The 24173-nt window shown below is 33.9% G+C and overlaps 1 protein-coding gene across 3 annotated transcripts in view; it reads left to right on the plus strand.

Annotated features, from left to right (window-relative positions):
• Window positions 1-24173, plus strand: part of PCDH7 (protocadherin 7) — a 483519-nt gene that overhangs the window by 242503 nt on the left and 216843 nt on the right. Inside the window, exon 3 of one of the 3 annotated variants that reach the window (XM_055434836.2) lies at window positions 17374-17469. The exons of the other annotated variants lie outside the window; for them this stretch is intronic. Within the exon in view, the coding sequence (XP_055290811.1) occupies window positions 17374-17462 (89 nt within the window). The 3' untranslated portion in view covers window positions 17463-17469. The remainder of the gene's footprint in view (window positions 1-17373; window positions 17470-24173) is intronic. 3 annotated transcript variants of the gene reach the window in all.

A 24173-nucleotide genomic window follows, 5' to 3' on the forward strand; every position in this document is an offset into this window, starting at 1 on the left:
GACCAGGAGATGCCATGTAAGAGCACATTTGACGGTTATTTCCCCCAGGTCAGTAAGCCCATTATAAAGTCTTTGTCAGAGACAGGGGCATGGTTGCATCCTTCTATATCAATCTTAATAAATTTCTAACGAACTTATAATTTACGCTATGTTCATTATTTTTGTTGATGTTTCTACAAAGTTTTCCGAAAGTACAACAGAGTCTGAAATGTCTGTAATAAAAGCTTTTGTTATCTTTCCTTGAGATATAATAATTACTCTTTTAAGTGAATTTTGGCCTCACATATAACTTCTATGCTTTATTTTATACTAGGTCACCATTTGTCCATCTCACTGGCTTGAAATTAAAATAATATCTAATTGCATTTTTGGTGAGATCCAATAATTGATATCAAACATTTTTAATCATCATCAAACATTTTTATTTTGTGATTATAGAATTCCTGACACTGTAATAGTGCTATCAATTGTTAGTGGCCTTACACAAATAGATAAGCTTCAAAACAGAAAATAATGAAATAGAATTTGCACAAGAAATAAATTCAAATTGTATAGTAAAGGATTGTTCAGTTCCAGTCACAGAAATTCCATGTCAAAAATGCTTACCGCAGCTAGTACACCATGCAAGGGAAGAACTGCCTTCAAATGTATTACTTGTGAAGACTTACTAACAGTGATTTGCTAGGCAGATGTCACTTTTGATGTTGTTTTTTGTCTAAGAAAGGACAACTATCAATGTCACATAAATGTATTCTCCCTTCTCTGTGTTCATCATTGCTTAGTAGGAATTATACATAGGGACTACATTAATAAAACTAGTCTTCCATCCCAAGATAATCTAAGTAATTGCTGCATAATAATTTCCCAATAAAAATTCAGCATCTATTTAATCATGCATACATTTATTTAGCTCATCAAAAACCTCTAGAAGTGTGCATTTGGGGGCCTGGGATATGTGCTCCCCATTGTCCTGGAGCATTGAATAGAATGTATGAAAGTGCAGTGTGCGTCAAGAGAAGACTACCTGTCTGGAGACTGAGTGGTCTCTACGTGGTACCTGGAAGATTTTTTCTAGATCCAAGTTTCAGTTTTATCAGTGTGCAGAACTGAACAGAGCCGAGGCAAATTCCAAACTTTATTACAATATCTTAATGTCAAACTGGCATATTAGTTTATTAAATTTTGAACAGGAAACTATCCCATTGAAGAAATTGGAAAGGCCCCACTTCGTCTCCAAGACAATATTCTTTATCTCTAAGGTGACCCAAGGAAAATCAGTGTACCTCTTAAAAGATTGCCTGGCGAGGATGGAATCAGAAGAGGAACTTTTTCATCCAGACCCAGTGAGGTGGATAAGGTGTGTTGTAACATGTCTGTGGTTGACTGAGATCTTCTCCTGAGAAAAAAATTGCTTTGGTGCCCTAGATTCAGGGGCTCTTTTATTTTTTATTTATTTTTAAATTTTTTTTCTATTCTTTTTCAAATTCGTTTCCTATTTAAGTTAGTACAGAATATTTAGCAGAATTCCCTGAGCTGTACAGTAAGTCCTTGTTGGTTATCTATATTGTAAAATAATTAGCCTCCAATAAAAATTTAAAAAAAAAGAATGATATAAACTATCCTATTCTCAGAAACAAACTCATAAACTTAAAGAATGTACTTAAGGTTACTCAGGGGCTCTTTTAGAATACAAGGCACTAACTACAATTCCGTGTCTCTCACTTGTAGTTGTTTTTGTTGTTTTTTTTTTTGTGTTTTCTCTTCTCTTTAGGGTCATTTCTTAGGGAAAAATTCTATTTAAAATATGCAAATGATTTTCTCAATATCAGCTATAGGCATGATTAAATGGCCAGACTTTGCTTCCCTCCTTGCTTCTGGCCCATTCTGTAAGATATCTTTGCATTATCTAAGCATTCAATTAATTATCCATCAATTTCATTGATGGATACTGGACAGAGTTACCTGCTGTTCTCTTTAAGTAATACCTGACTCAACGAACTGTGTCAGAAACATCTCACAGACTGATATGTAATTTTTGAAATCATTACTTATATAGTCACAATTTCTCAGATAATTCTCACCTAAAATAAACCCAATTTTCAATTATATGAGTATTTGAGAAAATTGAATTTAGGGCTCAATCTTTATTTTTTCCCTGCACTTTGGTCAAGGCAATGTTAATCATGCAGTATCTTTGAGCAAGTGATTAGAAAGCAACATGTTCACATAGAACCATGTATTATCAGAGTTTTTTTCTTTTCCTCTTAAGCTTACTACCCTTTATTCAGTGTGATCAGTTGTACTCAGCCTTTAAGAATTCAGTTTTAAGAGGCACTTCTAGTTTCCTGGACAACATTGGTTCATCTCTTTCCTAGAATAATGAAGATCTAAAATCTAATTCTTGCCTATCTCAGCCCCAGTCTGTTTTTATCCTCTTTTGTGAAATCAAACCCATATGTTTTTCCTTTGCAGCCCATGTCTGAGTATTATCTATGTCCCCAGAATCAAGTAGCTATTAAATTATCAATTGTCTATGGGTTTAGAGGTTCCCATGTGCGTTTTTCTCAAGTAACCACATTTTATTTCAGGGCACAAAGTACAAGACTTCTGACTTGATTACTTAGCCTCTGGTCTTTATGTTTTAAGTTTTTGAAAATAGCAGGGAAAATGCATTACTCTTCTTTACCCTAATGAAAAGTTCTGAGCTCCTCTGACAGTCATTTCATTTCTGAAGGAGGATTAGAGGACTGTCCCACAGACTGATTCTGAGATTTTAATATTTTTCTTTATTTTATCCTTCTAATAACCTTGCTCCTTTGCCTCTCCCAACCACATCATTCCACGCACACGTTCTCCCTCCTAATATCTTACCTGTGATATTTTTGAGGATCAAGTAATTAATTTTCTCTACCAAATGGCATCATTTGAGTCATTTCAGACTATCAAGTTTCTGTATTCTTTGGGGGATGCATTTTGGAAGCATCTGCTCTATAAATTTTCAGTTTTAAAATGTCCTTTTCAAACTTAATTCTGCTGTGTTGTGGTATGCAGTACAATAGGTACATTTGCAAGGAATTGTTGCCAGAAGTCTAGGTCCTAGTTCAGCCTCCATCACATTTTCAAGAAGGGAATCGAGATCAATTTACATAATATCTCCCTCCCTTATAAAATGGAAACAACAATTATAATAATTATGGCCCGATCTTAAAGAGTTATTGTACAGATATACATGAACATCTGTTTAGGCAGTTAGCATTTAATAAAATTTTATCAGATTACTGCTTCACTATGTTGATTTTTTAAAAAATACCTTAAATTTATTTCTAGTCCTATAGTTCTTTTTTTCCCCAAAATTAAATCAGATCCACAGTGTTTATATTTATTAAATACATGATTGTTTTCTTGTTTACAAAAGTGTTCACTGGCCTCACCGGTATTTTTCCATTAAGGCAAGTGGTTTCCTGGCCCCTCTTGAATTCCTTTTTCATTTCCAAGGCTAGGAACACATGTCTCTCTAGCCACTCTGAACAAATACCAGTGTTTATAACAAATAAAATTCTGTAAAAGTCATAGACAGAGAAAGCATATTAATAGTTTCACATTTATTTTCTGTGGCTACATGGCTTCTGTCTTTAAGAGACCTGCATATATTTTCCTGGATTTACTGTTAAGAAGAAGTAAATAACAGAAACCAGTAACTCACAGAAAAGTCATCAAATAATTATTAACGATCATTCAGTGCCCAGTAGCAAAGTGGGCTAGCAAAGACTGAGATTAGTCAATTCTCAAAAATTCATGGCAGTAAGAAAAGCCTTGTAAAAATGATTGCCAGTCACAGAATGTAGATAGACTGCCAATTAGGTAGCAATTCATAACACTCATTCACATATAATTTTAAGCTGCTAATTAAACCAAATACATTTATAAATGTTGAAATCAACTTTTATGGGTTTTTGGAGATAATTTTCAGATCACAGTATGAAACACCCCAGTTACAGTACAACTCAACATTAAGGGCTGAAGGGATTTTAAAGGGGCCAAGTCATCACAAAATATGTCTAATGTCAGAGACAAATGAATTATAGATTCATTCACTCCCTGTCACACTTACACACACAAAGAGAGAAGCACCAGAAAAGAGCAAATATAATGTAAAGAGGACAATCTATCCATCAAAAAGAATGATGGAATCATATCTTTATTAAGTATCTAAAAATAAATGATAATAAGGATGAAGAAAAATTGAAATAATAAATGAATGCTTTTGCAGTATATTAGTGATAACCTGAGGGTTCTCTATATTCATTTGCTTCATAGAGTTATCCTGAGGAAGGTAATATATGCATTTTATAAATGATGTAACTGAGATGTAAAATTACAGTTAATACCTGATAATACTAGGTGTTCAATATATAGTAACTGTTCTTATTTATTATTCTTGCTTTGTTACTATTATCCCCAAAGACTATATTTGTATTACTACATTCAAAGCTCAGGAAAACCTTTTGTAGCCATTATAATTATTTCTATTTTAAAACATATTTAAGAAAAATTTAGCTTTCATTTTATACATATATAAGCACTACTGTATTATGCATTTTTGACCAAATCACTGATCTTGTCTCATCTGAAGCAACCAATATTTCATGCACTACCTACTTTTCAGGGACATTAAGGGGATTCCCTTTTGTATTTACATGCATTATAAAAAACTGTACTTTTGTAATTATGTAAACACATTGCATAAAAGTAGTATTATATGCCATCTTCAAGAAATACTCTACATTATGGCTTGACATAAATGTTGATATCTAGGATCATAAGTGAAATAGTTGTGTTCATATCACAAAAATTAAGATGTTAATACATTTTTCCCTTCAAAATACTATGATAATAGATTCAATATAATGAGTTACTTAAATACAGTCTGCCCGAAATAGGGTGAGAATTAATACCAAGTGCTTTACTCACCGGGTAAACTAGATAGTTATATTCTTTATGCCTATAATTCGTTGGTAGTTCATTCTACACACACACACACACACACACACACTTGTCTTCATTGGATCCTTCTGCCTATTTAGAGAAGGTAAATTCACTGAGTAGAATAATGCATGTGTATAAGAAAATAGAGCAGTAAAAGTCTGCTTCTGGAGTTGGTCCCTTGACTCCCAAAGATTGTGGGAACCGAACAATTAACTTTTTAATTATGCACACCATTCAATAAAGTAAGCATTAAAAAGATACTTAAAGTTTATTTAATACTTTAATGTTGTCTCAGTAATGTTGGAATTTTCAAAATAAGCAAAAAGCAAGTTAAATTTGTAAATTCTTAAATTTTCTTTCAAACATTCTTCTTTGTAGGGTAAATGCAGGATAAACACTTATATGCCTATCTCACTACTTTCAGAACTACTAGACTGTGTTAATGGAGAAGGCAATGGCACCGCACTCCAGTACTCTTGCCTGGAAAATCCCATGGATGGAGGAGCCTGGTAGTCTACGATCCATGGGGTCTCGAAGAGTGGTACATGACTGAGTGACTTCACTTTCACTTTTCACTTTCACGTATTGGAGAAGGAAATGGCAACCCACTCCAGTATTCTTGCCTGGAGAATCCCAGGGACAGAGGAACCTGGTGGGCTGCCGTCTATGGGGTCGCACAGAGTCGGACATGACTGAAGCGACTTAGCAGGAGCAGCAGACTCTGTTAAATAATATAATTTTTATAGTACATAATTGAATTAGAAAATAGCTATTTCAGGACTGGGGCACACATATTTTTAACTGCAACTTAAACCCCTGCCTCTTTAGGGATATTTATTTTGATTATGCCATCAGCTGATCTAAATGATTGAATTTGCTCAAAGGTACTTAGGAATAAGAAGCTTCCTTAGATACAGTAGCAAATTAAAATAAATTGAAAAATAATTTCAAAACCACTGTCATAAATAAGTAAAAGGACATATATATCATCTGTAGAAAAGATTTTTCAAGTCCTTTATTCTCCAGTAGTATAGTTTATTAATTTTTTTTTAGTAGTCAGGAGAAGACATGCCTTACAAACATAGATTGATAACTCAATTGGTGCTAGCATTTAAGCTGTTGTAATTTGATTTTCATATTGAAAAAGAATATTGCTTTTTTATTTGACATATAGAATCACTTCATGTATTTAGGAAAATGCAGAAAAGATAATGCATATTTCAGTGTGGGATTAAGTGAAAATAATCTGTTTTCACTGAGAATCTGGCATGTTTAGTTTGCTAATAATTGACCTAGTCATAAAATAACTGAAAGCCCCCATCTGCCCCTGCTGCTCATTTGTATCTATTATATATATTTTAGCATCAGTGCTAGAGGCCTTCATTTCCTTTCCTGGGATGAAGGTAGGGCATTTCTGAAGTGGTTAAGGCAGTTCTCCTGCCTAAATAGGGAAGAAAAGAACAGAAAATGTAATATAGCTAAATGGAGAGATGCCTGCCTCTGAGCTCTTTTCCTTTTAGCGGCTTGAGAGATATTGGTACATGTTATTGCTCAGACACACATTCTTTCTAAACAAAGGTTACTGCCATTGATTCCAAAGAGCAAAAGAATCCATTATAATATTTTTTGCACTTCATTTAGCTAGTGTCCTTATTGATTGGACTTTATGAACTATCTACTTGTATACCTGATATGCCTTCCTAAACAATTTTGAGGACAGACATTTTATTTGGTGGCACAACATGTGGAGAATTTGACTTAGTTACTGTAACTTTTGGAAACTCATTCTGAAATTTATGAGCAAATTTTAAGAAGACTCAGCATTGCTCACCAAGGAAACAGACGTGCACACATACACACATGCATGACACACCATCCTTGATGGGCTGGGCTAAGAAGCCTAAAGCACTTCTTGGAAATAATTTGAGTAATAAACTATGCCTCCAGAAAGACTCTATTTTGGAACCGTTCTATTAAAGTCAATAGTTTCATCATTTGCAAATTTGACAGCCTCCTACAATATACAACTTTTATTATAAAAATAAGCAATACTCCTGTATTAAAGTAAGTTTATTAAATTGCAAATAGAAAATATGTAGATCAAATGCCTTTACAATTTGGAACATTTTCTCTCATTATTTAACATGAGAATTTGGAATTCAATATAATCCTTTAGGTACAAACCAACAAAAGACTATAAGGTTAATTTAAGGCTATAGATTTCTAATGCCTTCTACTGCCTCCCCCACCCCAATTACCCCCTTCCCCCCACCAAGAATAAGATGTATACTTGCTGCTGCTGCTGCTGCTAAGTTGCTTCAGTCGTGTCCAACTCTGTGCGACCACATAGACGGCAGGCCACCAGGGTCCCCCGTCCCTGGGATTCTCCAGGCAAGAATACTGGAGTGGGTTGCCATTTCCTTCTCCTATGCATGAAAGTGAAAGGTGAAAGTGAAGTCGCTCAGTCGTGTCCAACTCCTAGCGACCCGATGGACTGCAGCCTACCAGGCTCCTCCATCCATGGGATTTTCCAGGCAAGAGTACTGGAGTGGGGTGCCATTGCCTTCTCCAGATATATACTTGCGTTTTTATAATATACGCTTAGGGAATTGTGCTAAGTTAAAAGAGCTGTATTAAAAGTATTTTAAAGTTAGAGTGCTTTAGAGTTAGAGTATTTTAAAATATCACTTTAAAGTAATTTCGTTGGACCAGTCAAATATTTCATCATTTCAAAATATTCTTTACACCTTAAAGTCTAATTTTCCTTACAAGGAATTTTGTTTTGTAATATAAACATAAAAACCCTTTGGGAGCACTTAGGCCTGGCTCTGCTAGTGCACAACAGGTCTCAACAAGAAGCTCTGCACCCAGAGACTGATACTGACAGAGTTGGCATTTGACATTTCTGTTGAAAATGTATGATAATCCGATGTAAATGTACCAGTTATTTATAATAACAATTTCAGTATTGTGGTATATTAGACTTTTCAAACTCTTTCTCTCTTCACTGGAAACCAGACATAACTTTGTCCTTGGTTTCTGCAATGCTTGCTATAATAAAGTCCTTCTGATACTACTCATAATAAACCTTCATAGAGGCAATCCAAGATAGATCCTACTGATAACTGAATTCTCTTTAATAGTGAATTGTATTCTTGTGAGATTCCATTCCTTTAGAGTTAAGGATTTTTGTTGAAATAGTATTTATTTATTTATATCACTGAACAGTCTTACTGCTATGACTAAGAAAATTGCTCCATAAAATACTTGGTAATGTAAATGTGAGAATGAAAGTTATATATCTGGTGATTTATTAAATTTATGGCTTGTAGGAACATGACTGTGTCTATAAAGGAATCTAATATACACATTGCGGAATATTCTAGTAATGCCTTGTAAAAAAGGGATGGTGTTATAATTTGAAGTCTCAAAAGAATGAACCACTATAAAGGTTTGCCTTCAGCATTTGTAATCATACATGGCCTGGCTTTGCAAATCTAAATTTGACGTAGGAAAATTTAGAATACATAGTATCTTATTGATCTTACACATAATATAACTTTCCATGTACCTATCTACTCTCGATGTATTTCCTTACCTGTTTCTTTTACTGGCAAGAAACGGAAAGGTCCTTTAAGAGTAGGAAGTTTAAGTTCGTGTTAGAGGAAAATCAGATCAGGGTTGATAAGCACATACCTAGAGTTTGAGGCCAGTGTTTACCTCAGAATGAAGAATTCTGGTGTGCAGGCAAGAGGGACTCAGGATTATAACCAGTTCTCTGAATCTGCATTTAGCATATTAAAATATGTTCAAACTCTTTCTTCATCTCCCAGAAATTAAACTTAGTAGTTTTGGTCCATATTTTAAAAAGTAGATATTTCTTTTGTCTTGAACTTTCAGAAAACTTTTATCATTGTTTTTTCTGAACTGCTTTTGACTGAAACTCTATTGAGAAATTCAGTGTATTTTCTCAGTAAAACTTTAACTTAAAAATGGTGATTTCATTTTCTTCTTATAATGAACTTCTATTAATTGACTGAATATTTTAAAGACTTGAGAAATTTAAGCACACAATATAAAAATTTTAAAGATTTTATTTCTATAAATGGAAAAGTATGTGACATATTTTGTGCATTATGTACATCTAGAGAAGTTATACTAAGACAAAGATTTGAAAGATTTAGTTCTTTTTTTACACAATACTCTTAAAATAAACTTAGCCAGGAAATGTATCACTTAATTGAAAGATAAAAGAGCATATATGTGGCAGGGGAGAGAGAGAACAGGTTCTTCTCACACATTATCAGGTCCATATGCTGTTTATTAAATTTAATGCTGTGCAACTAATTCAGACAGCTGACTCAAATAAGAAGAAATCAGCAACTTTGTGGAAATGTGAAAACATGTGCACATGCACCATTCTAATGCAATTTTATCAGCTGTCAGATTTCTCAAGAAGATACCATATTTTATAGGCCTGAAATAAAACATTGTGAATTAATACATCCATAATGAAATAATATATATGCTTCGAGGGAATAGCATTGCCCAAAGTTGGCATTTCAGTTCATGTAATTTAAATGACAGTATTCACGGAATTCCAGCTTAGAGCATGCTGCCTGCCTCTCAGGTTGTACACAAGTATGCTGAGAAGAAAATAATACACACCAAAAAAAGTTTTACTAAGCATCTGAGATGTTTTATAGTCAAAGAACAACTTGTTTTTAAAAAATAAATTAAAATACATTAACTGCACAGTGGCAAAGTATTCCAAATGAAGGATAGGGTGAACAGACTGTTTTACTTTCCTTGTATTCCACAGATCTATGAATAATCATTCCTTGAGGTTTAAAATTATAAATAACAGTGCAGAATGGAGTTATTTCAACTTTAAAGAGGAAATCATCCCTTATGTTTTCATTTTCATTTAGGTAAACTCAAAATGCCTTAGCGTAGCTTCTGCTAAACTTATTCAAGACTGAATCATTCTTGATCAAGATAAAAAAGTTTCTCAATTGTGAGTAGGTAACTACATTTATATGGCTAAATTCACACAGAATTGACAACTGTTGTTTGACTTGACAAACTTAGAATATAGTAGTTGATACCAAGAGAGGGGAGGTAGTGAAAACAAAATGTAAAGAAAAGAGAAATTTCAATAAGAAACTATATGCAAACAGTGCTATAGGGGAGAATGGTTGAATAGGGATATTTTATAAGGGATATTTTATCCCAAAGTTATCACCATAAGTTAATTATGCTTATGTCCTGCCTTCACATACAGGCACATGAGGCCTGAAAATGAAGGTAAAAGTTTATCATGTATATTTAATTTCAGGCATTAGTACAGTCATTTGTAAGTCCTGAATGATGAGCAGTACATGGAGTTAGACACCTATCTTTTTGGACATAGAGCTTTACTATCCATATTTAAAAAGTCAGAATGTGAAAAGTTATGAAGTGAAGAGCTTGGTCTCATTTTTACAGTATATGTTTTTTACAACAAAATTCTGAAAATAATTTTTAAAATTATTTGTGTGTGCCTTGAGTGGAATAAAATGTACTCACTTATTTATAAAATATACTACCTACTTGTGCTTCCAGAGGATTGAGATCATGTTTTTATGTTCTTTTTATCTCAGGCTACTAAGGCAGTGCCTGACATAGACTCAGTAATTATTTAGTAATTCAGTAAATATTTGCTGAATTAATTAAAGAATAAATTAATATTGTCTGGGTCCAAGGTCTAACCATAATTACCATTATTACCTTGGTTTAATGCTTTATTTTCTTTGCTTTATCTTCTGATAAGTTAGGCTGGGTTTAATTGTGGTAGTGAAGAAATCAGACAAAATGATGGTTTGATGTAAAACATACTTTGTAAAAAAAAGAGTAGTCTAGTCCTAAACTCTTTATAGATTATTGCAAACATTCTCATCTAAAATTCACATTGTTCTTACCTGTCATTGGTGTATTACTACAGCCAGTGCCTGTACAATGAGCCAGGATATTTATTGTGTTTTATAAAATTCTAAACCTGGACCTTGATGAAGAGTTTATTCTACATTTTAAAACTGTGCTTCTCTATTAAGTATATTTTTTTCTTCTGTGCCATAATTGTCAGAACTAAGGTGCATCAGCAGAAAATATTTTGCTGTTGGGAAATAGTTTTTAACATTCTATCAAAGAAGTCTTGAAGATCAAAGATCGCATCTGGATGGTACAAACCAGCATGGGGAAAAGTCATAACGTTATCTATGTACCACACTCTTAATAAAAGTGTTTTCTAGATAAGTTGAAATCAATTCGTAGATTTTATGTCTCCTAATTTTCAGTTCCAAGTTGAGAACATCACAATTGTGAGTTCAGATTCTTAATACATTATTCATATGGCTTGAAATACACTTTTATATATATATTCACTCATTCATTCATTGCTAAGATTAATTAAAATCTAATTTCATAGAGACATGGAAGATTCAGGTCAACTAAACCACTGTAAGCGGCAAAGTGGTTGGTTAAATTTGTCTTAAGTTTTTTATCATCCATTTTATTTTTTACATATTCATTCTATATTTATGATGATACTGGAGTACTTAATTTTTCTAAAACCTGAGTTTGCTCATTTGTACGTAATCCTGAGAAAGGATAAGAGGGTACCAAGTGGAAATCGAGAGTTTCTATGAGTTTGCTAAGGCCTGAATGAGAAGTGATTCTCATGGGAGATTCCAAGGTAGTTCATTCATATACTGTGTTTCTGTCTTTTTTTAAGTCACTCATAACCACCTTTAACCTCCACACCAGCTCTTCTTTTCTGCTGTCCTTTTCACTCTTGTTTATAACTTCCATTCTCCCTGCTGCATTTCATGGTATTTTATGCTCTCAGCATGATAACCAATTCGTTGTCCTTAAATATGCAACAAAACACATTATATTACTGAGTTCCAATTAACTGCCCCACTGAAAATATTTTACACTTTTCATCTCAATTCTCGTGATGTTCTTAATCTGTAGGTTCACAAGAGAGCAAAAAGAGGCTCACAGACCGTAGGTGAATCACTCAAAGCCATACAACCAAAATAGCTGAGATGGAGTTTGAGGAAACTTTGTCAAACAAACAAACAAAAAAAATCTATGTTCTTTCTATTACAACATGCTTTGTTTAGCCATGCCCAGCTTTCACTAGAATGGTCTTAACCTCTTTCACCAATGTTTCCATCCAGCCAGTCAAGTCTTTCTTTAACGTTTACTTCAAGTATCACCTGTTCTGTGGAGCCCATACTGACCCTATCCAGCTTTGCTCTTTTCCTATCACAGTCTATATTAGAACATATCATAATGTCACTCTTCTAGCTTATTTTTGATTTTATAAAATATGGTAATCATTTTTCATATAAAATATTTTATTTTGAAAAGAAATGACTTTATTATGACTATTTTCAAATGCATTTACAATTAAGTTTTAAAATATCAATTTTATTTTTGAATATACTGACTACCAATGATGTATCTCACATAAAAACAAAAGCACTTTTGGGTCATTTACAGTTTTTAAGAGGCTAGTTCAGTACAGTTCAGTTCAGTCGCTCAGTCGTGTCTGACTCTTTGCGACCCCATGAATCACAGCACGCCAAGCCTCCCTGTCCAAGAGGCTAGAGGAGTCCTGAAATCTAAATGTTTAAGTACTACTGATTAAAGCGGTGTTCTAGCACAGATTGAACACTCTTTAAATATTTGATGAACAAACATAAATAATCAAATTGATATGACAACTTTTAGTTGCAGAGACTAAAAATGTTGTATGTGAGAATTTAAGATTTCTGTAATTTTATAAATTTACTCAAACAATTCTATGTCAAAAAAAAGAGCAAAATCCTCATTAAAACATATTTTGTAGGGAAAACTAAATTTAGAATATTAATTATATTGAGTGAATCATACATTAATTAAAATTCTAAGTGAACATTATTGATATCTTAGATACTAGGGTAGCTGATTTGTTAGTTTGTATGAAGGACACAATGGGTTATGCTATTATAGCTATAAACCAAGAACTTCTTAGCATGATTGATAAAACACTAGGAATTTGAAAATAATAAAATGGAATATTATCGATTTGCTAGAAGATTTATAAAATATTTTCTGTGCAACAAAATCTTGAATTTTAGTGAAATTGTCAGAAAAGTGGATTACAGGTACAGATTTGTATGGCAATACTCTAATTGTCATCATGAAAATTTATTGTTAGGATGTAGTGTGTAGTGTTTATTTCATTAAATAAAAATAATGAACATTTTCAGTTAAAGAGAAAAAAAGACAAAAAAAATTATGTTTTTATTGAGTTAAGAAATTTTAAAAATATGCTAGGTTACCAGCTGATTTCACCCTGCAGGAGCTAGCAGCAACAACCAAGCTGACCTCTTCATACTCCAGCCCTGCCTAGAAACACCATTGTTGTCAGTTGCTAAGTCATGTCCTACTCTTTTACAACTCCATGGATTGGAGCCTGCCAGGCTCCTCTGTCCATGGGATTCCTCAGGAAAGAATACTGGAGTGGGTTGCCATTTCCTTCTTCAGGGGATCTTCTGGATCTAGCGATCAAACCCACATCTCCTGCATTACTGACACATTCTTTACTACTGAGACTCGGGGGAAGCCCAGACACACCCAGCATTAAGATGAATAAAATTTCCTTTTGATAACTATCCAGCCACTCTTAGCAAGAAGGAGAATAAGAGAAATTTGAGCTCTTCATTGGAATATGGTAGACTGTTCCTGTTCAGGCTGCAGTTCATGGGGTCTCAAAGAATCGGACAGGATAGAAGTGACTTAGCACACATGAATATGAGACTCAGGGAAAATTTTAGGGTCAGAACCAGAGCTAAAATATCAATTTTCTAACTCTAAGAGAAGATGTATTTTTAAGATAGACCTCACAAATAGGGTGAGGATAACAATACTGTTACCAGGAATGTTTATGCCTTATGGTAATGGCCTTTTCTCATATATCCTTGTACCAGACAAGTGATTTTTTGATGAAGGTTTAAGGTCATCAGGCAGAAAACAGCAGTCTCATTGCCTAATTAAGCTCTCACTTTATATGTTGTTTGATGTGTCTCTTCTACTTATCAAGGTGTGTTGGTTCCCAACCCTATTATTTGGTCCCACCATATAATCTGTCTGGTTTGACTGACTTCTGACTTGCCAACAATAACCAACCTTCTTCTCACCACCTTGCATTAGACTGTGTCAGTTTCCTTTCCTACAAGCTGTTTCTTTCTTTTATCCTTTTTCCATATCCGACACAGTCTTGAAGAAGTAGCTCTGTGTCTCATTTCTCAAAGTTTATCCCTTTATTTCTTTGCTTTTAACTTCCAAACACTAAGAAATTTGACCTTATTTTTGTTCCCCATGAATTATTATATTTTTTGAGGATATGAAGCAAGTCTTGTGCCTTATTCTTGGGCCCTACAGCTTGACATTGTGTTCTGTGTGTCAATATGTTAGTATCCATATTTCTACTTTTATTATACATTTTTCTAAGAACAGAATCACAGAGGACTGACCATAGCGTTCTCTATGATATTCTCATTTTATCTACATGACCAAATTCTTGTCCTTTTGGAAAATCAATCTCTTTACAAATTCTTGATTGCCAATTCTACTCAGTAAGATCACAAATCATTTTTATATCTACTTTTTATTTTCATGTATCATATTGTACATTTTCCCTTTTCTAGCCAGGTAAAAATCTAGCTCATAAGATTGCCTATAAGCATATTTCTAACAAATACCCCATTAGTACCAGGGATGATTTTATTATCCTGGCTTCTACCTCTTAAACAGGAAAAAAATAGCTTTCATTTTTATTTTCCTTAATCCATGAAGCTCCCTTTTCCACTCTATGAATTTATGACTCAAAAAATTCTGTTTAATCTTTTTGATTACCATTCTAAGTTGTTTTAGTTATTTATAAACTCAGATATTTATAAAATCATTTTATATTACTTGTTACATCTTGATAAGTTGTACTGTGAGCATTCATCTGTGTTTTGTGTGTGTGTATATTTATTTTCCAAAGTTTCTCATAAATACACCTTTGGTTATTTTTGTATCTTTCACAGTGTGGTGCAAATTTCCAAATATATTGTCTCATGATGAACTACCCTTCCTAAGATCAAAGGAAGAATTTACTGTATATAAAATCCTTATGGTATTAAGGATTCATGTACAAAAACTGCTGTGTTTCATGCTAGACTCAAGTTTTCATGCTAGACTCAAGTTCTTTAAATTAAGAACATGTGAGCACCTTTTATTTTCTGGCTTGGAAGATTCACACACTTGATTCTTCCAGAAATAAAATTCTGATCCCCAAATAATCAATCAGGAATATTTAAATGTAGGTATAATTAATTATAACTTTGTTACTTTTATATTATTGGAATATGTGGCTTTTAATTTTGGAGAGGAGCTTAAATTTTAAAATATATGTGATGGCAATTAATATTTTTAAAATTAAATACAAAATTAAAATTTATAAGAAGAAAAGCGAAGCTATAAAAATTATGTTCAATCATATCAAATAAAATTTGTTTGCTACTTTGAGTTTATTTATTTTAATTCAACAGGCTTAGATAGTGCATGTCCCTTCAGAATTCTTTGATGCTAATCTATCTGATAACCAATTAGTTTCCAAATTTCTCAGTTCAAGGGCTGACTAATACTATTACCTAAGTATTAGATGGATATGTTATTTTAAACAGAGATGATGCCTAATAGTAAGCAGTGTGTCAGAGACCAAAAGAGTTGAGAAATGGAAAGTTTTGAGACATCCTGTTTAAATAGTATTAAGGCAAGACCAAAAGGATTATCATGCTCCAAACCTCAAAGATTTCTCTGATAGCTGCTTTCCTAAACATTTAGATTAATGGTCAGAATCGCATTCAGAAGCAAGAATGCAAACAGGTATTCACATAAATCCCTGTCTTTAGAGAAAAACTCAAGAATGTGCTTAAGGCTTTTTTTAGAACAGTTTTGGTTCACAAAAACACTGAGAGGATGGTACAGAAATTTCCCATATACTCCCTGCCTCTACACATGCATAAACATCTCCATTACTAATAACCCCAAGTGGATGACCTCTTCTTTTCTTAAAAAATGTACATTTTTTTAATAAGCTTATCTCCAGGGTGTATAAAAGCTTCCCTGAATCATGTAAAATGTCATTTTCACATGAAGTTTGTATTTCAATATAAACATGTAAAGGCAAAGATTTCTCTGAAAACAAATATCAAGAGCAAAATATGTAGCAGTATGTTTTTCAGGTGGTATTATCTTTTATATTGATTCACTAAACCAGTTGATCACTACTAAAATTCAAGGAGTTTAGTATTATCACCAATATTTTATTAAATTTTTCACTTATTTTCATATAAATCTATTTACTTTAAAAAATTACATATAGTTCAGATTAAACCATGTCTACAAAAATATAATTAAAACATGAATCGTTTTACAACTTTTATTAGTTTGGTCTCTTGCAGTGTATAGGGATTCTACTAAATTTAATTCTTTTTTGTTAAAATAACAAGTTGAAGTTGTTTTGATATCAAAACTACACACCCTTAGGAGAATGTAATACGGAAGATGTGTTGTGAGCATTTAGATGTATGGCAATTAGATGGAGGCAGAACAAGTAAATGGTAATAATCCTACTGTGTGTTGGGGAAAAATATACATACCCATTTGGTACTATTTATCCTGCAGCTTTTTTTTTTTTTTTCATAAATCTGCTGTAAAAAAGAAAAACAAAAAAAACAAAACACGGTACCCACATGTCAAAGTCCTACCTGGTCCTGCCTTAAGCTATCCTGTCTAGTCAAAAAGTGAGAATAAGATGGTAGTTCATGTGGGCTTCCCAAGTGGCTCAGATGGTAAAGTGTCTGCCTGCAATGTGGTAGATGCAGGTTCGATCCCTGGATTGAGAAGGTTCCCTGGAGAAGGAAATGGAAACCCACTCCAGTACTCTTGCCTGGAAAATTCCATGGATGAAGGAGCCTGGTAGGCTATAGTCCATGGGGTCGCAAAGAGTCAGACATGACTGAGCAACTTCACTTTCAACTTCACTTTCACTTTCATTACGTGTAGCAGCCCCCGTGTCCCAGACTCAGAAGAGGATAGTTGATAGTTGGAGAGTGATGAGATTAACGGCATTCAAAATACCTAATTTGTTTAAATTATCTTTGAAATTTATCTAGATTTTTTAAAAAGAAAGAAAACGAGTTCAGGGTTTTCGGAAATTATTTCATTGGCAAGACTATGGATGGACACCATGGTGTAGGGGCTGCTGATTTTCCCTTTACATATTTCCCCATCTCCCTTCCCCAGGTGTTGCTGCCATCACTACCTTTCCCTTCCTCCCCTTTCCTCATGGCAAGACGCATGGAAGAAGAGTGCTGTTAAGGCCTCTCCATTAATCAACAGGTATGGTGGTCCTCATGAAGCAGTACAGCTGTCCCTCTTCTGCATTCTCCGTTAATGGTCTATCTCTTTTATATCCAGAAAACTCATGCATTCACTACATAGAGTCTACTGATAGAGGGGAATTACACAACTTGAGTAAATCTCAATTTCAGCATGCTGTTTCAAAATTCCCTGCACAGTAGCAGATGATTTTTTAAATGTAAAGGATTACATAAGAACAACCTGTATCATTTTCAGAGAAAGGTGCTATGCAGTTTTCTCAACTGATTGTATAGAAAAAAAAAAGGACCTTGTATATATATATATATATATATATATATATATATACATACATGTCACTTTCAATGTTTTACAATGACTTTTTATATGACATATCTTTGGAAATTGTAAAATGAGAATATTTTGTGGGCTTTAACTCAAAATTCAATTATTTTAGTATTTGATCTTTCAAAGGCATCACACAAAACTGTACGTACTTTAATTATAATGCTTATTCATCTGGTTATAGAAAATTAGGTATGAGCCATTTCAATTAAATCTAAATACTCCACAAATCAAGGTCATCCAGATGTGGGAGCTGAGTGTACGCTAATGGCTTTTTTGCAAAGCTTTCTTTTGTCAGCTCAGCTGGTGGCATTTGAGGGAGGTGGGGAGGGCTTTGGTCCTCCAGCCAGCTCAAGTTTACCTCTTTCAGGTTGATAATTTTGAAAGGAGCTAAGCCCTCAGGGCTCAAACTCCAGCAGAGTCTTAACCTATAAAAACACAAACTGTAAGTCATTATGGGAAACGCCCACCTTCTTGATTTCCTTTTCCACCAGGAGAACTGGTTCTCCTTGCTCCTGCAGGGGCTTGTTTTGAGGGCGTGTTGGGCTTTGCACTACATCTTTGTGACTCTATTAGGATCTTTGAGGCAAGGAACTAGAATACTGCCTTTGGGCTGGGAAGATTATTGGTAAATGTCTTTAAAGAAAAACAGTGAGTGTGTCTATAGGTGTGCCTTTGTGTGGCAACATTATTTATGGTATTCCTTAGACTAGTAGCCAAAGTAAGACTTGTTTGTGTATATAAATGAAGCAAATTCTTTACAGGAATTTTCACTGATGTGACCATTGACAGTTAAAGACTGGACCTTAAATCTTCATTCACGAATTCAGAGTCTCTTATCCTTAAAAGCTCTGAAATCATTGGTTGGCCTTCGTGATCTCATTTCTACCTACATTTCTAGTCCTTACTTTATGCACTTACCCTGGATGTACACTGTTCTGGCCTGCCCCGTCTTTCCCAATGGCTATAATCTTCCTTGCCCACAGACCTTTGCATTGTTGGGTCCTTCCATCTGGAGAGCCTTTTCCCCAGGTCTGCTTGGAAAATTCACACCAAAAGCAGTAACAGAAAGTGTGCAGAGGGTTTTCTGTGTGTCCAGAACAGTGTAAGTAAGTTTAATAATCCCTATTTTCTTAAATCATTCCACATAAAGGAACACAGTTAAAAATTGTTAATATTCATATTTAAATGATAAACAGTGAGGCTTGGAGAAACCTAAAGTGACCAAGATTACTCAGAATTGACTAAAGTGCACTGTGTCTTTTGCAGAGTCTCCTGTTTCCTCCCCAGCATAGTTGGGATTCTCATTTATGTTCAACTCTTAAGTTTCTATGATTCCATCTTATCCTTTATGAACTCTTCTATGTCCACAGTGTTTGCTACTCACTGAATGTTGAACAGATGAATGAGTTTTTAGAACACAGTCATTCTTCTTTTCCCTCTTGTAGGGACCCTTCTCATCCACACTTCCCTCTACTCTCTTTATTTCCCTTCATTTGTAGCTCTTGACTGTTATTAGTTTCACAGATGACTTAATACATTTTATTATAAAAAATGTCATTTTTCTCCCTAATTAGGACTTGCAATTAAAAACCAAGTAAGTATGATTGAAAACATGGGGAAAAAATCATTTAAACTTTATAAAATTTATCAAATCTAGTAGTAAGAAAAGAAGCATAGATATCCTTATATCTCACATGGAAAGGAGATAATTCAGCCAGAATGTTTTGAAGTTTTGAGGAAAGGTTGTCAGAAAAACTTTTTTTGTTGTTGTTATTTTATAGATAAACAAAAGAAATACGCACCATACAGCTAGAGTCTTAACAGGTTACATACAAGAAAAGAAAGAAATGGGGGAGTAAAATTAGATGAAAAAAAGAAGGTAAACTGAAAAAGAAAAGAAAAAATCTTTGAGAATATGGAAACAAAAAGATATGGGGAAAGTGAATACATTGAAAAACAATAAAAAATTGAAGGAAACAGATCACTGAAAACCACAGACACTGAGAGGACTTTAAAAAAATATGAAAGAAAACTTGCAGGGAAAAAAAAGAATCAGTGCAAGTAGAGAAAAAGGACTTTATTTATGAGTTCATGTTTCCTTTATTCTTAGAAAAGCCTTTGAGGTAAAAATGGCTGAAAAGAGAAAGAAGAGTTATACATTGCTTTGTGTACACTGTATTTTTCTAGGATTTTTTCTGTGGAAATAGTGCTTTTGATAGCAAGATAAGGGCTTAAGCATTAACTTGGAGCTATGTACTTAGAACTAAAAACGTTATGCCTAGAGGGCACAATTGAGGCAGAAATTGATGGAAAATTAGGGTACAAGTCAAAATACCCTCTTTCCTAGACTTTCAATCAATAAGATCTTAGAATTATCCAATTCATTAGCTCTGTGAATATAAGGATCAGTTTATTTCTATTTTTATATGGAGTGCCTGGAGCATGGAATGAATGTTTGCTGAATTAATCATGGAATTTTAAGAGTTGGTAAAGAGATTATCATCAGCCAATCTGGTTTTAGACTATTCATGCATCCCTCAACACCATCATAAGAATAACTAATCTCTGCTTGAATGATCCTGGTGACAAAATACTAGAGGTAGCTCACTCTATTTGGGGACATCTTTAACTTAACTTTTCAGCTTTTTCTTATATTGAGCCAAAATTTGCCTTCCCAGAACTTGAATCCATTTATCCTGAATTTTTCCTTTGGGAAAACACAAAATTTAAGTACTATTCCTTCTTCAAATGTACTCCAAAAGTACTTCCAACAACTGAAATTCAGGTAGACACTTCATCATAATGACTAGCGATATAATGTCTCTAGTTCTCTTTTTTCTAGCTTATAGACCCAGTCTTTCAAATTGTTCTATTAGTTGGTTGTAAATCGTTTTAGCATTCTGGTTATTCTCATTTAGTGCAAAATATTTTGTAAAAAAAAAAAAAATGGAATTCAGGATGGGCTCCTTCAGTTTCAGTTCAGTTCAGTCGCTCAGTCGTGTCCGACTCTCTGCGACTCCATGAATCACAGCATGCCAGGCCTCCCTGTCCATCACCAACTCCCGGAGTTCACTCAAACTCATGTCCACAGAGTCGGTGATGCCATCCAGCCATCTCATTCTCTGTCGTCCCCTTCTCCTCCTGCCCCCAACCTTTCCCAGCATCAGAGTCTTTTCCAGTGAGTCAACTCATCTCATGAGGTGGCCAAAGTATTACATGTCTATATTTGTGCAGTATGAAGAACCCAAAAAATCTGTTTAAATAATTTCATGAAACAAAAGGAGTTACGGTTTAAAGCTGCATATATTAATACATTTTATCTGAAATAAATAGAATAAATGTATGATTTGGCTAGTAATATAATATAATATATAGATAAAATTAATACAAGCATGCATAAAATGAATGAAAAAATATAGAAAAAACGAAATAAAAAATAATATTTGATGAAACTAAAAGAATTTAAGTGTCTCCATGATAAAGAACCCCCCTGCCAATTCAGGAGATTTAGGAGATGTGTGTTCAATCCCTGAGCTGGGAAGATCCGCTGGAGAGGGCATGGCAGCATTCTTGTCTGGAGAATCCTGTGGACAGAGGAACCTGGCAGACTACAGTCCCTGAGGTCTCAAAGAGTCAGACATGACTGAAGCAACTAAGCACACATGCAGAAGTCTCTACTTTTTATTTCTTAATTGATTAAATATTTTGGTTTGAGTTGGTGCCTGAGATGAGTTTTCCCTTAAGATGCTCATTCATCATTCTAACATTTTTGACACTAAAAAATACATAGCTTTATATGGATAATATCAGTGGAAATAAAAGACAAACAGAAAAGCAGAAGAGAGCAAAAACTATTTTCTTAATGCAAATGATTTATTTTAATGACTAAATATGTGCTCACACATGGACATCAAACTAGAGCAAAATAAGTTTGAAAGATGTGTAAAGATGCCCTGTCAGATATGGATTTTCCTCTGTGAAAGCTAATGCAAAGTAAATTCTCCATGCATGTGAACTCTTTTAATGCCAAATTGCTGTCAGTGTCCTTTAGTGAGTCCTATTTATGAGTAGATTACAGCACTATCTCAGAAGCACTGTACATCTGCATTTCTATGAGTGTCTACACAGAATATATAGCCTTTTCAAGAACTGGGAGATTTAATTAATTTGCTGGCAGAGAATACTTTTCATGCTACATGACTTTTCCCTGACCCTACCCAAGATTTCAATTTCCAGTGTGGTTCATATATTATAAACCTATATATTCTTAATGAATGTCTTCCACATGGTAACTATAGTGCTTGACTTTATATTTTCAAAAACTCTAGTGCCTACAAAAATTCTTACTCTATCATGCTCAGTGTTGCTTTGTATGACCAAAGGAAGTTCTCAGAAAAGTTCTTCTTTTCTTAGATTCAATTCCCGAAATAATACCCTTTTGGTATTTGGTTATCTTAGGCAAAATTCTTAAAACAACCTTTGTTTTAAGGTTGCTCTGTCTGTCACTGCTATTGAAGATGTATGCTATGTGCATATATGTATTTTAATATTTTAAAATTTATTTTAATATTTTAGAAAGAGAGTAGTGAAACATAGCCTTTCAAGACCTCACTTATTTTACCAAAATAAGGAATTTAGCTAACTGATCTTTAAAGTATCTTTCAAATTTTTACAGAATATGGAAGACTAGGAATTTTAGAAATTGGTATTGGTATTGGTTTGACAGTTAACGATATTTAACCTCCCTGGGAGCATGGGTTTCCTCATCTGTAAAATATGAAAACCAAGGTAGTTGAGGGATGTAATCTTTAGTAACAGCATGTGTTGACATATTTTTCTTTCTGGAGCTTTCTCTTGAGAAGGATTCTGAGAATTTGCATTGACTCTGTGGCATGGTTGCTATTAAAATTAAAACTCATGTTACAGGCTTCTTAATTTCTAAGAAGGCTTTTAATTTTAAAATATTGTGATGATTGTTATCATTTAAGTTTTTATATTTTTTCCCTTTTGCATGTATATACAGGTACTTTTTATGCTTTTAAAAATATGTGAATCCAAGGATATGTTTGATGTGCTGAGGAAGACAAGTTGAGGAGAGGACAGTCGTTTAAAAGATATCTGAAGCACTTTAATGCAGAAGAGAGACAAAGGATTTAACTTATTCTTGGTGTTTCCTGAAGGCAAGAACAAATGCTAGTAGGTATAAATGGTAGAAAATTACTTCCTTCTAAGGGAGAAAATGTATTATCTTAAGAAATGTTCAACAAACTCTGTTTCATAGAATAGTCAGTATTCTGAAACCTTTGTCATTGAATGTATTAGAGCTAAGATTCCATGATCATTTCCCAAAATCATTATTAAAGGATTTCATTCATAAGATTACAAATTAGACAACACAGATTCCAACACTCATGCTCTATGATTCTATGATAATCATGAGATGTAATAACAATAATTCTGTGCTAGAATCTGGTAACATAATTCTCAAACATTTCATTGGATTAAGAATTTTTAACATAAGTCATCTAATTTTTAGCCAGGGCTACAGTGTTCATGCGACGAGTTGACTCACTGGAAAAGAGTCTGATGCTAGGAGGGATTGGGGGTGGGAAGAGACGGGAACGACAGAGAATGAGATGGCTGGATGGCATCACCGACTCGATGGGCATGAGTTTGAGTGAATTCTGGGAGTTGGTGATGGACAGGGAGGTCTGGCGTGCTGTGATTCATGGGGTCACCAAGAGTCGGACATGACTGAGCGACTGAACTGAACTGAATTGAACTGAACAGTGTTCTAGTGACACTCTTTTATCTTGTTAAAGCTACCCTTTTGAAGACAAAGTTACTAATTTTCATTTTGGAACCATCACTTCTTTTGCTTCTGGAGACATATGTCTGTCCTCATTTTGAATGCTGTTTATTATAGTGAAACTTACTATAATGGAGTTGTAATAACTTGCAAAAATAATTTAATGTTTGATAGTCTTCAACTTATTAAGGTGTGGAATATAAAGCATTCACATGAATCATAAATTATTTTCTCTAGAAGAAATTATTTTATCTGAAAATTCCTTGTTTTGAAATCTAGTTAATGAAGAAAAAAGTAATTTTTCAAGGTCATTAAGTTAGTGAGAGAGCTGTAATCCAGATTTTTTGAATCCCAGTTGGGGGTTACCAAATTTATTGAAGTATCTTGCTTAAAAGTAGAGATCTGGGTGAGTTGAAGTTGACACTTTCTTTTATGTCCTTGGATGCACTGTTTATCTGGAATCAGCAGGATGAAATAGGAAAGCAAACAATTTTATTCATAAGAAACAGAAAAACACTCGGTAGTGTAGCCTGCTGTGCTCTTGGAGAGGCACGGAAGTTGGCATCCT

This window comes from Moschus berezovskii, chromosome 5, assembly GCF_049115385.1.
Source record: "Moschus berezovskii isolate FMDL1 chromosome 5, NW_MosBer_1.0, whole genome shotgun sequence".
NCBI lineage: Eukaryota > Metazoa > Chordata > Mammalia > Artiodactyla > Moschidae > Moschus > Moschus berezovskii.